The sequence below is a fragment of the Hakea prostrata genome, chromosome 1 (genome assembly GCF_041222555.1).
Source record: "Hakea prostrata isolate BN-2017 chromosome 1, UWA_Hpros_2, whole genome shotgun sequence".
Classification (NCBI taxonomy): domain Eukaryota; kingdom Viridiplantae; phylum Streptophyta; class Magnoliopsida; order Proteales; family Proteaceae; genus Hakea; species Hakea prostrata.
The window spans coordinates 56024092-56038173 of NC_142600.1; the positions used below are offsets into that span (position 1 = coordinate 56024092).

Below are 14082 nucleotides of genomic sequence, written 5' to 3' on the forward strand. Positions count from 1 at the left end.
AATAATGAGAGAAAGCGTGCCTTTTATTTTCTTTTTGTACTCCTTCATTTGAGACTTCTTGAGAGACACAAAAAAAAAAGACACTAAAAGAGATAAGGTCTCATAGCCCTCCACGAAAAATATTTTGGTGGGGATTAAATCTACATGACCAGCAAGTGGGCCCTAGGGATCTAAGCCAAAAATAGACCAAAGTCATTGATGTTGAGCACTCTACACCCTTAAGATTCTGTATTATCTCCAAGAAGTATCGTTCATTATTTGATTCCCCCATTTCTAGCCTGAACTACTCCAATTTTTCTTTTAATGTGGCTACCGACTTAAATCTACCCAATGTCTTTAACTATACATGCAATAATTAATTAAATGGGAATTAGGGTTATTAATTTGCTAACATTTATGATAAAACGAGAGGTGCAAGTTTGGTATTGTTATTCTGTACTTACCTGTCTTGAGTATACTGAGGACAAGTCAAGACCAATCAAGGTGACCCACAATTTTAGTAAGGTTGGGTCAAAGTATTGAAACGTTGTTGAGGAGTCTGCAAATATACTTATCTTACAATTCTTCTAGGGAGCTGAAACGTGTCAAAGGTAATTTCTTTAAGGTATTTAGACACCCCGATTTGAGCAATACGGGTTCCACAGTGTCTTCACACCAATACGGGTTCTACGGCCCAAGTCCCCAAGTCCCAAGTCATATAGATATATTAATATTAATATATATCTATATAATCATGGCAGGGTCACAACAGGATTCAGGCTCGGTTCGTATCACACAAATTAATAATACGGCCCATACTAGATATAAACCATATAATCAGATCCTATCAACTCGATGTGGGCAAATAAAAACATGGATAAAAGACACAATTAAAACAGATATTTATATAAAATAACATTAATAAGTTTTAAACATATTTAAAACACAAAGTTAAGTGTTTAACTTTTGCCGCCCTAGTCTAGCTCTAGTCCTACCATGGTATAGAACTATGAATCATTTTATTGCCTTGTGGGTAGGGTTCGAGTCAGAGTTAGTGTTAGGACTTGGGTTAGTATCAGGGTTAAGTGTTTGATGTAGCTCAACTCAATAGAGTCTAGTAAAGTTTAAATTAGGGTTAAAGTCAAGCTAGGGTATTTAGAGTTAAAATTACACTAGAATATTCAAGATCAGATCTGCATCTTAAGAGGTGCAATTCAATCCAACCTTGGTGCAGCTCTAATCGAGCAGTTAATGGAAATCTTTGTGGTAGACTCGATTAGTTTTAGTAAGAATATTTAGACCAAAACCAGCCTCACAAGTCCAATATTAGTAATGAGACAGTTCAGGATTAATAGAACAGTATAATTTTTTTGACAACTCATGAATGGTCCAGCATCCAAATCCATTCTCCAAGCGGTTATGATTCTTCAGCATTGTCAATGTTGATCCGCTCATGAAGTATAAAAAACAAAGGAAACATGGAAGTAATTTTCAACAACACGAAGTTCTTCCCCACCTTGAAAGAGTCGGTCATTCTTATCCCAAATTCTTATCCCAAGTCAATCAAAACCACAGAAAATTTAAAATATGTTTTATTTCTTAAGATTTTCTTATCCACAGCTTTAAGAATATAGACCAAATGAACAACTGGGTTGTGGGGTTTGCCTTCCTACTCTTTTCTGGCAAGAAATCATTAATTTTGAACCCTCTATTTCCTCCTGTGGACATTGTTGGAGAACTGAAAAAGCTGGTTTTTTTTTTTATAATGCCTCACCATGATTATAGGTAAAGCAAAAATGGAGGATGTCACGAGCAACAACTCTCTAATTTATGATTAACATAAAATTAAGGTAATCTATCTTGCTCTAACACCTATTAAAACTAGTCTTCTTCCTAACAATTGTTGCAGCAACTTCTACTAATAGCTTCATAATGCTTTGAGGTCCTAAAGTACATTAATTAAGCTTCTTAATTAACAGTCATTACCAGCAATAATCTATTTGATTTAAGGTAAGACATTTTTACCATTTCTTTATTTCCCCATCAGAATATCATCATAGTAAATAAGTTCCTTGTAAAACCAAGAATTAGATACCCTCTATTTTTGGATGAATATGACATTACCAGAAAGAATAGGAAAAGAAGGTATCAAAAGGATATTTTTGCAGAGGTTCTCTTTTCAATTCTTCTAACATATGACAAATCTAATGTTCATCTAAGTGAAAATGGTCTATCTAAGATTAGATTCAACAAGGGCGGGAGCAAATGTGATTACAACGCCAGCTGGCTGGATAATCAAGTTAGGATCTATCACCTAAATGGTATCTCACACATACCCCTTCATGCTTATCAGAAAGCTAATAACGACATAACATCTTTTCAACTAAAAGGGGTCAGCTACATGATACTAGGGCTAAGTTAAGCATGCCCTTGCTCACTACCTCACCTACAACAGGTTTAGGCCTGCCCTTGGTTCTTTCAATCTCTTCAACCTGAGTCAAATTACTTGCAATTTTTCAGAAGTAATCAGCTGGTATATCACCATTCCTATTGCATGCCATTTCAACTTTCTACATTTTGGGTTAGAGAAAAAGCTAACTTTAACTGTTATAAAATGCTAGTAACAAAGGACATGTAAGAAGGCCCTATTGCCATGTTTAGGCTCTAACCCATCCTTCCTCTCAAAAGACTGTCCCAACAGTTACAAGAAATCCTGACTTGAAACTTGCACTTGAGAGACTATTTAGAGTACTGTAGCATTCTATCTTATCGCAGCCTTCTATGGAGAGACAGTAAGACCAAGGAGGTCTTGACTCTTGAGTCCAAACTCCATCCCTCCACACTTCTTCCAAACCCCCCACCCAAAAATTAAAAAAAATAAAACCCTGGGCGCAATGGTCCCAATCGTTATATATTCCATGCATTGTAGTGAATAATGGAAAAGGAGGAAAGAACCGCGTTAAAAATGTGAATTCAAAAAATAGGAGAAGTTCAAGGATGCAACGCGAGTCCACGTAAAGCTGAGTCGGCCGTTTTATCTTTTGCACTTTTTTCTTTTCAGCTGGCCCACCAACTTTGTCTCCTTCACAAGCCTAAGATCCCCGTTACTTCTATAAATAAACAACCAATGTCCTTCACACATTCTCATATCCTCTTTCCTGCTTCGATTTTCACTTCCAGGCTTACAGCAAAAGAAAAATGGCCTTATCACTGCGTTCTACTCCTTCCTTTATCAATCCAATTGACACCAAAGGTCCCAAAACACTAGATGAATTCCATGGTTGTGTATCTTATGTCCCATTCACGCCGATGTGCCGTCTCCGGGCAAAGAATTCGAGTCTTGAAGCAACTCTCTCCCGCGAAAAGACTTCACTTGCTGAAGGAATGAATGGTGAAAAGAGAGAGTTGGTTCATGGGCTCTCAGGGGGTCACCTCAAAGCCAGCAATAAAGTGCCTGTGTTCGTGATGTTGCCGCTTGATACGGTAGCCATGGGTGGCAACTTGAATAGACCACGCGCAATGAATGCCAGTTTGATGGCCCTGAAGAGTGCTGGAGTGGAAGGTGTGATGGTGGATGCCTGGTGGGGGTTGGTGGAGAAAGATGGCCCTCTCAACTATAATTGGAATGGTTATGCTGAGCTTGTCCAAATGGTCCAAAGACATGGCCTCAAGCTTCAAGTTGTCATGTCCTTCCATCAGTGTGGAGGAAATGTTGGAGATTCTTGCAGGTATGTCGATCATGTTCCCCCTCTTTATATCTGAAAGTGTCTGGATTTTCTTCACACAGATCATGTTCTCATAGTTTCTGATGTTCCTGCTATTCTGGGTTCATGCTTTCAGATTTTCAGAAACTGGTTTTAAAATTTCTAAAAGAGCTATTGACTTTTTCTCCATGGAATTTTATTAGTTTTGGATTTTGTCCTTGTTTCTAGTTCAACCAAACAATTCCATCTTTTCAATATTTGATATTTTCTTCTGTTTTGAATTTTCAGTATTCCCTTACCTCCATGGGTGCTTGAAGAAATCAGCAAAAACCCAGATCTAGTCTACACAGACAGATCTGGCCGGCGGAATCCTGAGTATATTTCCTTGGGCTGTGATTCGCTTCCTGTTCTCAGGGGAAGAACACCCATCCAAACCTACTCTGATTTCATGAGGAGCTTCAGGGACACATTTAAAGACTATCTAGGAGAAGTTATTGTGGTAAGCAACCTATATCTATCGTCTTTGCTTTTCTTGATTGTAATCACTTGCTTCCAGTATATGGATAAGGACCAAAACTATGGAGAAAGCTTAAAGAATTGGTCAAAAAGGCATGAAAGTGACAAAGTTCTATGGCAGGGTAGGCGAGAAATAGAAGATTAAACACAGGACCGTTTAAAATAGTTAGCTGATCAAGGAATAAAATATGATTTTATTATTAATAGAGTCAAGTGGGTCAAAGTAAGTACATAATTCTAGTAATTAATTAGGTTTAATAACTGGCAACAGTCTTACCTGTCCAGAGAAAAAAGAAATAAGTGTTAGCAATCATGTATTATACTAATACTAAGTGACAAAATAATAATAAGAAACCAAGAGTTTCCAATTTAAACTGACCCTCTTCCCCCCCTTTAACCAAAAAGACAGACACACACACATGGAGACACCATCAAGTGGGCCATTAGCATTGGAAGCTGCTTTCTTTTTCACTTCCAAGCTCCAACCATGTAGTGGCTAACCAAGTCTATTCAAATTCTTTTGCAATTTGCAGGAGGTACAAGTTGGAATGGGCCCCTGTGGAGAGCTGAGGTATCCATCTTATCCAGAAAGCAATGGTACTTGGCGGTTCCCTGGAATTGGTGAATTCCAGTGCTATGACAAGGTAAACCCTTGAAACAGAAGGTCTTTTTCCCCTGAACTGTATACTTTTAATGGGAGGCAGGACCACACGTGTGGTTTATACTCCACATATGTTATATTGACACATGAAGCATCTGAGGGTGTTAATAACCCAAAGAAACAGTGTGGACTGTTCAATTAGAAAGACAGATGAATAGAAAGGATCTTGATTTTGTGTAACTTTAGCTAAACAAGTTTCTGCACTATGGTACAGTACATGAGAGCTTCTCTGGAAGCATCAGCCGAAGCAATCGGAAAGGAAGAATGGGGTAAAACCGGACCTCATGATGCAGGCAACTACAACCAGTTCCCAGAGGACACTGGATTCTTCAGGAGGGAAGGGACATGGAAAACCGAGTATGGCGAGTTTTTCTTAGAGTGGTACTCAGGGAAGTTACTTCAACATGGTGATCAGATTCTAGCTGCTGCTGAAGTCATATTTCAAGGGACCAGAGCCAAGCTATCTGGAAAGGTTGCTGGGATCCATTGGCATTATGGGTCTAGGTCCCATGCAGCTGAATTAACAGCAGGGTACTACAACACCAGGAATAGAGATGGCTACATTCCGATAGCACGCATGTTCGGGAATCGAGGTGTTGTACTTAACTTCACCTGCATGGAGATGCAAGACGGAGAACAACCTGCACATGCAAGCTGCTCACCTGAAGGACTGGTCCGGCAAGTGAAGATGGCAACCAAGGCCACCTGCACTGAGCTTGCCGGAGAAAATGCACTGGAGAGGTATGATGAGAGAGCTTTTGGACAAGTTTTGGCAACAAGTAGGTCAGATTCAGGCAATGGCTTGACTGCATTCACATATCTAAGAATGAACAAGAGGTTGTTTGAAGAAGGAAATTGGAGGAATTTAGTCAATTTTGTCAGGAACATGTCAGAAGGTGGCCAGAATGGCAGGCTTTCGGAGCAAGACACTGGCCATACCAAACTCTATGTTGGCTTTCTCAATGGACAGAACAAGAAGACCAAGGAAGCTGTTCCGGTATAGTGAATGATAATGTAATTTTATATACGAAGGTATATCTTTACAGTGTATACTAGGTCTGAGAGAAGGGGCGGGTATTTTAAGCCTTCAGCACTAGTTTTACCTTTCTCTATTATACTAGATCCAAGAGAAAAGGAAAAGCATAGATGATAGTGTATCTCTTTGAACCCAGGAACCATTTTAAGTTCCTTCTGTTAATTAGGAAGCAATAATGTATTCAGATATTTTCTGAAGAATAAAAGTTGTTACAATCAACAAAATCATCCAATGTGGGAATGCAGCAGATGAGTAACAGTACCTATTCAAACTCAAAGTTGCAAATCAATGGCCAAACAATATCTCAATTTACTCCATTTCTTTGTACAAAAATTTCTTCCTTCAACATAAGCACAGGGCAAATGGTGTCTCCTAAAAAGTGAACTTGAAATATTAAGCTAAGCTGCTCCTGGATATCACCCATCCACCAATAACAAAGACAATAGATACCTTATAAAAACTACTAGATAGATCAACCAACTTATTCTTCAGCAAAAACATAGCTTCAATAACCCAATACCACTGCTCAATTGAAGCGTTAAGATAAAAAATAAAAATAAAAGCTTAAACTTGCCCTGAAATTCACACCAAAATCAAGGTAACAAGAACCTGCGTCCTGGAGCTGTGGCCAGTAGCTTAGTTAATCATCAGATATGAGGATTTGAACCAAGATCGTCTCATCAGGGTGTCCATGTAGGAATTGGCTTGAAAAGTGACAAGAATCCAGCAAACCAAAATAAAGGAACAACATATTCCTGGAACTGTTTTTCAACAAAAAATCAAATTAAGCTCTAAAAAAATCCAACAATAAGAAGCCAATACAACCAAACATTTATTTTATATTAGTACATCTCATCCATCATGGGTGAAGAATGGCAGAGTCCCTCAAGGGTAGAAGCACTGTTACTTTTGTTTTGTGCAAGTGCCTGAAATAAAAGAACAAGTGTGAGCACCTATTCAGGGTAAAACTGTGGGAAGTAAATACAAGCCAAATAGGACCATCAGAGATGGAGGCTCATCACTAGGATTATGACTACGCATCAATGAAAGTAAGACAAACAGGATTTAAGAAATCGCAATGGAATTGGATGAATCAATTTGGATCCTGATTCCGGCCAATCCAGAACAGCCAATTCATGTTGGATTTCCAGGATTCAGTTAAATTCCAGTTCTGTTGGAACCAGTTTTATCCGATCTGGATCCTAATTTCGACTAGGTTCAAATGTCACAAGTTATAATATTATAACTTGATATAGATGATTTATGAGATATAATATTAATAAAAAAACATAAATAAGTCCGGAGCAGTAAAGCAGCTGAAGATTATCATCACTACTTGCTTTGTGCATTATACAAGTTACATTGATGTAGTCTGCATTTCGAGTTGAGATTTGAACATCAGAATGATCTTTTAATAACTCAACATTTATAGTATTGATGTATAAATGAATCCAATAACTGAAGTGACATTGTGACTTTGTGAGAAGTAAGAACAATGTGAAGGTTGATCAATTTTATATTTTTCCATTTCTAGGGATTGTTGAAGTTTTATACCAATTTTATAGCCTTTTATTTTTAGTGCATCATAGCTGATAACCTATGGTCTGAAGTCAAACTCCTATTTACACAGTCCTTACAAAATCTAACAGTGCCACTGTGTTTATAAGGCCTCTCAAACAGGTCGTAGACCAAGTTTCAGACCCAAGTAAAGTAAAAACAAACCACCAAAATGGCTAAATGAATTGCCAGTCTAAAAATGGCACCAACTTGGCAAGACATGGGTCCAACTCGGTTTTTCAGACCACCAATTAAACCTCCAAGACCAAGTTCTTAAACCATGTTTCCTTGTGACAGTTGGGACTAAAGTTGACATAACAATACCCACCAAAGATTTGAGATTCTGCACAGAGAAGTAACAATTTTATGACAATTTCAGACAAAAATGGTTCTCATTGTCAGCCATATATAATCAGCCATCCACAATTGCCTACTATACTAGAACATTTATCTTTTCAGCCACAGATAGTAGAAAGACAAATATTTTTGAAAGAGGGGAGTAAATAAATAAATAAAATAAAAGAAAGAAAGAAAGAAACAGGCTTAATGCCAGCAAGGTCAACATTATTCTTCTCATGATCACATTACTCATCTAAAAGCTTTCATTCAATCTGAAATAAAATTTAGTCATCCACAAGAAAGATGGAAGAAAAGTAAAGTGTGATTCCTATCTTAAGCAAGCGAGCCATAAGATTACTGCTCCACATATTTGCATTGCCATGCACAGGCCATTATGTCATTGTCCTGATATACTCATACACAGCACCAGTATTCATCCTGCAGCATTACCCAAGCACAAAGTGGGAGTGGATTTCTCTAAGATATCGGTCACCAGATCAAATTCCTGATTTTAAATCTCTGCTTTGGTGTTCCTTTTTGGGCTTAAATTTCTGAAAATGGAGACGTAAAAGAGGAGGAATTGAAAGAGCGAATAGAGGAGGAAACCTAGATTTGGCACAGGATGCAAATTATGCACATTAATATAGAAGCTAAGGCAATAACCAACACGGTAGGAACCAAAAGGAAAGTACTCGAGTTAGATGGATGCCGCATTTCAGAAACTAAACTCTACCTTATATAACATATAACAAGAACAATAAGAGAATCAAACAAAAATGCTTTGCTTCAACATGTAGGAAAAACAGGAAGATAGAAATAATGAAGCCAACCAAACTCACATCAATAGTTCAGCATTGATATTAGGTTGTTATTGCACAAGAGACCTCAACATATTCCAATACTCCTATCACATCTTACAAAAAACTCAGAAACTCAAAATTGAGGTACATCAATAAATTTTAATTTTCATATCACCTTAATGCCATTACTAAGTCTCACTCCCAGTTCTGATCCCTGGCACGTAAACTCTCCAACAAAAACATATTAGTTATAAATTTCCAAAAAGGTCATATATCTTTAATACACTACACCTGCTAGCTCAGGTTTAAACAAATTGAAATCAGCAAAATGATTATTGAATCTGCACATCAAGCTAGAAAATAGCAAGGTAGATACAAATAAAAATAAAATAAAACCCCTCAAATAGGGAAGATTACCTGCTCCACTGGTAGGTAGATTCAGGAATCAGGAGGAATGTCCTTTCCATGACGCAGGTCTTCAATAAGAACACCAAGTTCTTTCCGAGCAGATTCCCTTCCAAACATGAATCCGTACCTGGCCCGTAAACAAACAGTTACACGATTGAAGGATTTAGAAAAAAGAAAACAAGATTCCCAATGCTGGGCACAGAGAAGTGGAATAAGATTTACCAGCAGGAAACAGCAGAGAATACTCCAGCTGCAGCAACAGTTTGGAAGAGTGTGAACCTCTTTTCTCAGCTTTTGCTCATTTATTTGTTGGTACTTGTGGCTAGCAAGGAATGATTTGGTGTTTAAAAGAAGACTTTGGACCCCTGTTGATGTAGCTCAGCGAGCCCTTGAAGCCCACACAGAATTTTGCTCATCAAAGAAGCCCACGGCCCAACAGACAAGGCTTACCATCATGGTCAAACATCAAATACTTTGGAGGCCAATTGGACACCACCAAGCCCAGATACCTTCAAAATTAATTGTGATACGGCCTTTTCAAAAGAAAAGAAAATGTTGGGCTTGGGCTTAATCATTAGAGATCATATGGGAAACATCATCTCTGCGGTCTCAGAGCCGATAATTGGTCATCGGCACTTCGAGGAGAAGCTCTAGCACTTGGATCGTCTCTCCTATATGGCCTAAGTGAAGAACTTCAACACATTATGGTGGAATCAGACTGTCAAGAGCTCATCAATTTACTTCAACACCCTCATAGACCAAGACCTTTATCTGTTGACCCCATAATTTCTGATATATTGCACTTGCAATCCCTTTTTTCCCAATGTACTTTCTCTTTTATTTCTAGGAAGATCAACCATGTAGCTGACTTCCTAGCCCGGAAGGCCCAGTCCCTATTAGGCGTGACTGTTTGGCCCCAATCCACTCATTGGTTGATTGATCTATGTTCTGCAACCTTGGTTTTGCCTGTTCCTTAATAAAGAAGACTTTCATACAAAAAAAAAAAAAAAAAAAACCTCTTTTCCATCACAACAACAAATTGATCACAGATGTTTAAACTAAACAACCAGATGAGAGGATGAAGGAGGAGCGTCTAAAGGAGCTGGTGGACAGATGGTAGGTTGGAGATGCTGAAGTCTATAGTGAAGGACTCGGGGACTGTAGTTGATACTACCTGGCAATGTGACAAGATTGCTTTTAACACAATTAGTAAGTCTGGGAACTGCAATAAATTGGGTACATATTGAACAGAAACTAAATGGCAGCAATACTTCTCAACATCCAGCACAATAAATCATGTATGGTAATGACACAGTTTCATTTAATGCATGCTTACTACTTAAGAAAAAATACAGGTATATACTAACTATACAAGAGTATATACACCACCTAGTAAGCAATACATCCATGATTCACTTTTCTTTTGATAAAATACAAAATATCAATGACACATCTTCATAACGAATAAAGTAAAGACTCATCACAGTATATAAACAACAGTGGATCATATTTCCTCAAACATATCCAAATAATATAAGAACAGATGGGGGGAAAACAGAAATATCACAATCAATGAGATTAAGGAATACCGAAGCACAGAAAAGAAGACAAAAAGAAACAATGATATGTACCAATTGCAAAGCCATTCCAAATTGCAATTTCGTATAGCCAGTTGATATGGAGAGTTTATGATCCGACCGGGTTCATACCTAGTCTGACCCTCGACCCCGGTCGAGACGGAGAAAACCGAATCGCTCCCGAGCGAACCGGATCCGGAAGATGGCTTGCTGAAGAAGAAAGCTTATTCGGCTACAAGCGTGCCCTAATCTTACTTATGGATTAGGGTAATCACCCTGATGATGGCAGACTCAAACTGACGGCTGCGGATAATCATTATCGAAGGGATAACTATCGCATAACCTAAAGGTTATCTCAGGAGTCCTCTACTAGCCCAAACTAGTAGAAGTCTATCGCTTAACGGATCTAACTGATAAGATCCAATGACTACCCGAAGAAGGCTCAAGTGCATCCAACGAAGGAGATTCGAAGGTACACTCTATATAAACCTCACTACCATATAAGGTGAGGGGACGGATCAATCGATCAAGAAGAATACTATCTGAGACTCAGGTTCAGATACATATTTATAGACCTAAACTATCCGCGATCTGCTATCTAGATCACCTTTCCCAGTTCTTCATTCCTTAGCTCTGCACTTCTAGCAGAGCCGTTTGTGATTAAGTTCATCAACTGACTTAGCCTTCGGAGGTGGACTCCCGACCCCAGCGGTCGGGCCACATCTGATGCTTTCGTTTTGCAGGACATCACGTGGAGATCCAAGGGTTGAGCAGATCTTGGACGCATCATTTGGCGCCGTCTGTGGGAAAGACTTGAAAAGCCATGGTGACTAGATCAGCAGCCGCAGCAGCCGCTGCACAACGCAATTCCGGTGTTCAGATACCTGGGGTGAATAATCCAGATGTTCCCCAGGAAAGCCAAAATCCTATCGAAGTGGATGATGGCCAGGGAGGACGTAATCCTCCTCCTAATACAATCCAAGATCAATTGGATCAGGTAAAGATTCAACTCTTGGAGGTGAGCCAAGCACTCCGCATGCTCACCAGACGAGTGGTTTTACCACAAGAGCCTGATCAGCGCGATTGAGGGAGATGTGCATTGCCACGAGACCAGAGAATGGCTGAAGACCGGAATGTTGATCAAAATTTCCGTGAAGGAGACCGAGGACTTCGGAGGATCGATGATCAATCGAGGCGAGACGATCGGTTCGACAGACCGCAAGAGAGTACAACCGATTCAAACACAAGGTTGGATACAGGGGTAAGAACTCACTCACCCACTGGTCGAAGAACCGTTCGTGATGATCGAGCAGTTCGTGATGAAAGGAATGCTCGGGAAGGACGGGCTGTGAGATCCCACCTAACCCTAACCTTGTTGTTGTACCAAATGTATACATACCATATGCATTGTTCGATTTATTCTCTGCCGTATGAATTGCCTAGTTTCGTTTGGTAGAAGTTTATCCCAAAGCTAATCTATTCTCTCCACGATTTCTTCTTGTGCCTTACTTTCCATTTGATAGGAGGATGATCTTAAATCATTCCCATGACTGATCCTTCTATCCCTGCTGTTCTAGAATGGATCTCCATACACTCTATAACCTTGTCAATTCTCCACATGATGATTTCGAAAAGAAATCAAGTGTGATCTTCATGATTTATTATTCCTTCTAATTGTTTCAAGACTTCAAGCTTTTCATCTCCTATTCTTCAATCAAAGATTTGTAATATCTCTTGTGTTGTATTGATCTACTCTTGCTATGATTATTCTTTGAGATTAAGATTATGAAGAAGATGCCGCATCCTTGCAACATATCGATCCTTGCAACCATCTCATCTACAATCTCCTTTCATTCTTAAGGTTTTATGATCTTCATATTAATCTACGCCATGATCCTTGTGAAATCTTCATAAAGCCATGATCATACTTCCAATTTGATTTCAAAGCATGTCAGATATATTCCTTGTTTCCTTACATAAGACTTATTGTTATTTGTTTTCCGTGGACTTTGAGAGAAGGAAGCCAAGATAATAGGAAAGTACCCCTGTCTTTCGGAATCCAGGAACTCTCCCAATTTCGAGGACGAAATTATTTTAAGGGGGGAGAATGTGAAATCCAGCCCAAACCTAGCCAGGACACCCTATTTATTTTGGGTGAAGAAAGGTTAGTTTAATGTTACATCTTGAAGTTGGACCTTGATTTCAGTGTTCTGTCTCCTTCTTCTCTCTTTTCTTCTTCTTACTGTTCTATCTTGATGTTTTGATTGTGGAGAAGGTGTTACACTACTATAACTACCCATTCTCTAATCCCCTTATGTCTTAGAGTGAACCCCCAATCACTCTATCCATTCCTTGAAACCACATGGTGAATCTCCTCAATTCTTCACTGATTTTTATTGAGTTTTGGACAGCATGATCATTCTACTATGGCTTCTTTTCTCATTAATGTTTAACATGTTTGATCTTAGCCTTACTGCTGTTCTAATGTATTTCATCTCTTTGATTCAATTCCCCTTTCTTTCTAGCCATTTTAGCCTTCTATGTTGACCATTGATATAAGCATTCTAGTAAGTTTCTATTTTTGATTCCTCTCATTCTAGGATTAGTATTCTTTTGATTTTCTATTTAGTTATTCTTGCCTCTGATATGTTCTTGATATTCCATTAGAGAGAAGCCTTGTTCTCTCTAATTCTTCCCTTGAATCCATGGTGAGTTTTCTATGAGAACCATGTTGTTTCCAATTTAGAAACTCATGTTCCCAATTTATAAAGTACTGATTTTTGGACCATGGATGATGCCCAATTCATGCTAGATAGTCTTAGTATATTTGTGTGAAGTTCCCTTTCGAATTTTCGGATCAATCGGACTTCAAACGAAGAAGTTATGACCAAAACAGTGCAATCTGTACCTTGCTGTCTCCATTGGTCGATCGATTGGTCGACTGGGCCAGTAGACCAATCCAATCGACCAATGAGATCTGTTTTCCAGATTTAGGTCTTTCTTGCTCTATTTAAGTCCAATCTTGGGATTAGTTCGTCTCCTCTGCCTCCTAAGCCTCTGGAACGAGTTAGAACTCCATTCTAATCAATTTCCTTGCATCCTTGGTTGATCTCTCGCAAGAACTCAAGTAATCTTCTTCCTCTTGCATCAAAGGTATGTCTACACTCTCTTCTTCTTCTCCATCTCTGTTTTTCTTTCCTTTTTGGGCTGAGACAAGAGAGAAGATGCTGCATTCTCTCGTTGCAAACATCTCTCTACTCATCCCTCATGATCTTCCTAAGGATTAATGGCTAATGCAATGATCTTAATCATGATCAATGCAAGCTTTTGAAGGAATCATGATCTAAATCATGATCTTGTCTTTGTTCATCTTTTGATTCAAATTTTGATCTTCTTAGATCTGTTTTATTGATCATATTAGTAGTTAATCGCTGTGTTTTCTTTACAAGAGTTGTAACCTGTCAATCTTTAGTTCTTTCTTCTTGATCATACCATGCTTTCTTCG

At 38.7% G+C, this 14082-nt stretch overlaps 1 protein-coding gene and 1 long non-coding RNA gene across 3 annotated transcripts in view; one reads left to right on the top strand and one right to left on the bottom strand.

The window, feature by feature from the left end:
• Positions 1-6112, top strand: part of LOC149029161 (beta-amylase 3, chloroplastic-like) — a 40964-nt gene extending 34852 nt beyond the window's left edge. Inside the window, exons 1-4 of one of the 2 annotated variants that reach the window (XM_089140772.1) lie at positions 3136-3707; positions 3972-4182; positions 4733-4843; positions 5075-6096. In XM_089140772.1, the coding sequence (XP_088996898.1) occupies positions 3178-3707; positions 3972-4182; positions 4733-4843; positions 5075-5863 (1641 nt within the window). In that variant the 5' untranslated portion in view covers positions 3136-3177 and the 3' untranslated portion in view covers positions 5864-6096. Of the gene's footprint in view, positions 1-3135; positions 3708-3971; positions 4183-4732; positions 4844-5074 lie in introns of those variants that run through there. The other variant, XM_089140784.1, reaches the window with a different exon arrangement.
• Positions 6113-6254: 142 nt separating this feature from the next.
• On the bottom strand, positions 6255-9415 carry LOC149029162 (uncharacterized). The gene is made up of 3 exons (XR_016170831.1): positions 9223-9415; positions 9010-9127; positions 6255-6822 (listed from the first exon to the last, which is right to left on the bottom strand). It is a non-coding gene; the product is annotated as an uncharacterized LOC149029162 (long non-coding RNA).
• Between the last annotated feature and the right edge of the window lie 4667 nt (positions 9416-14082).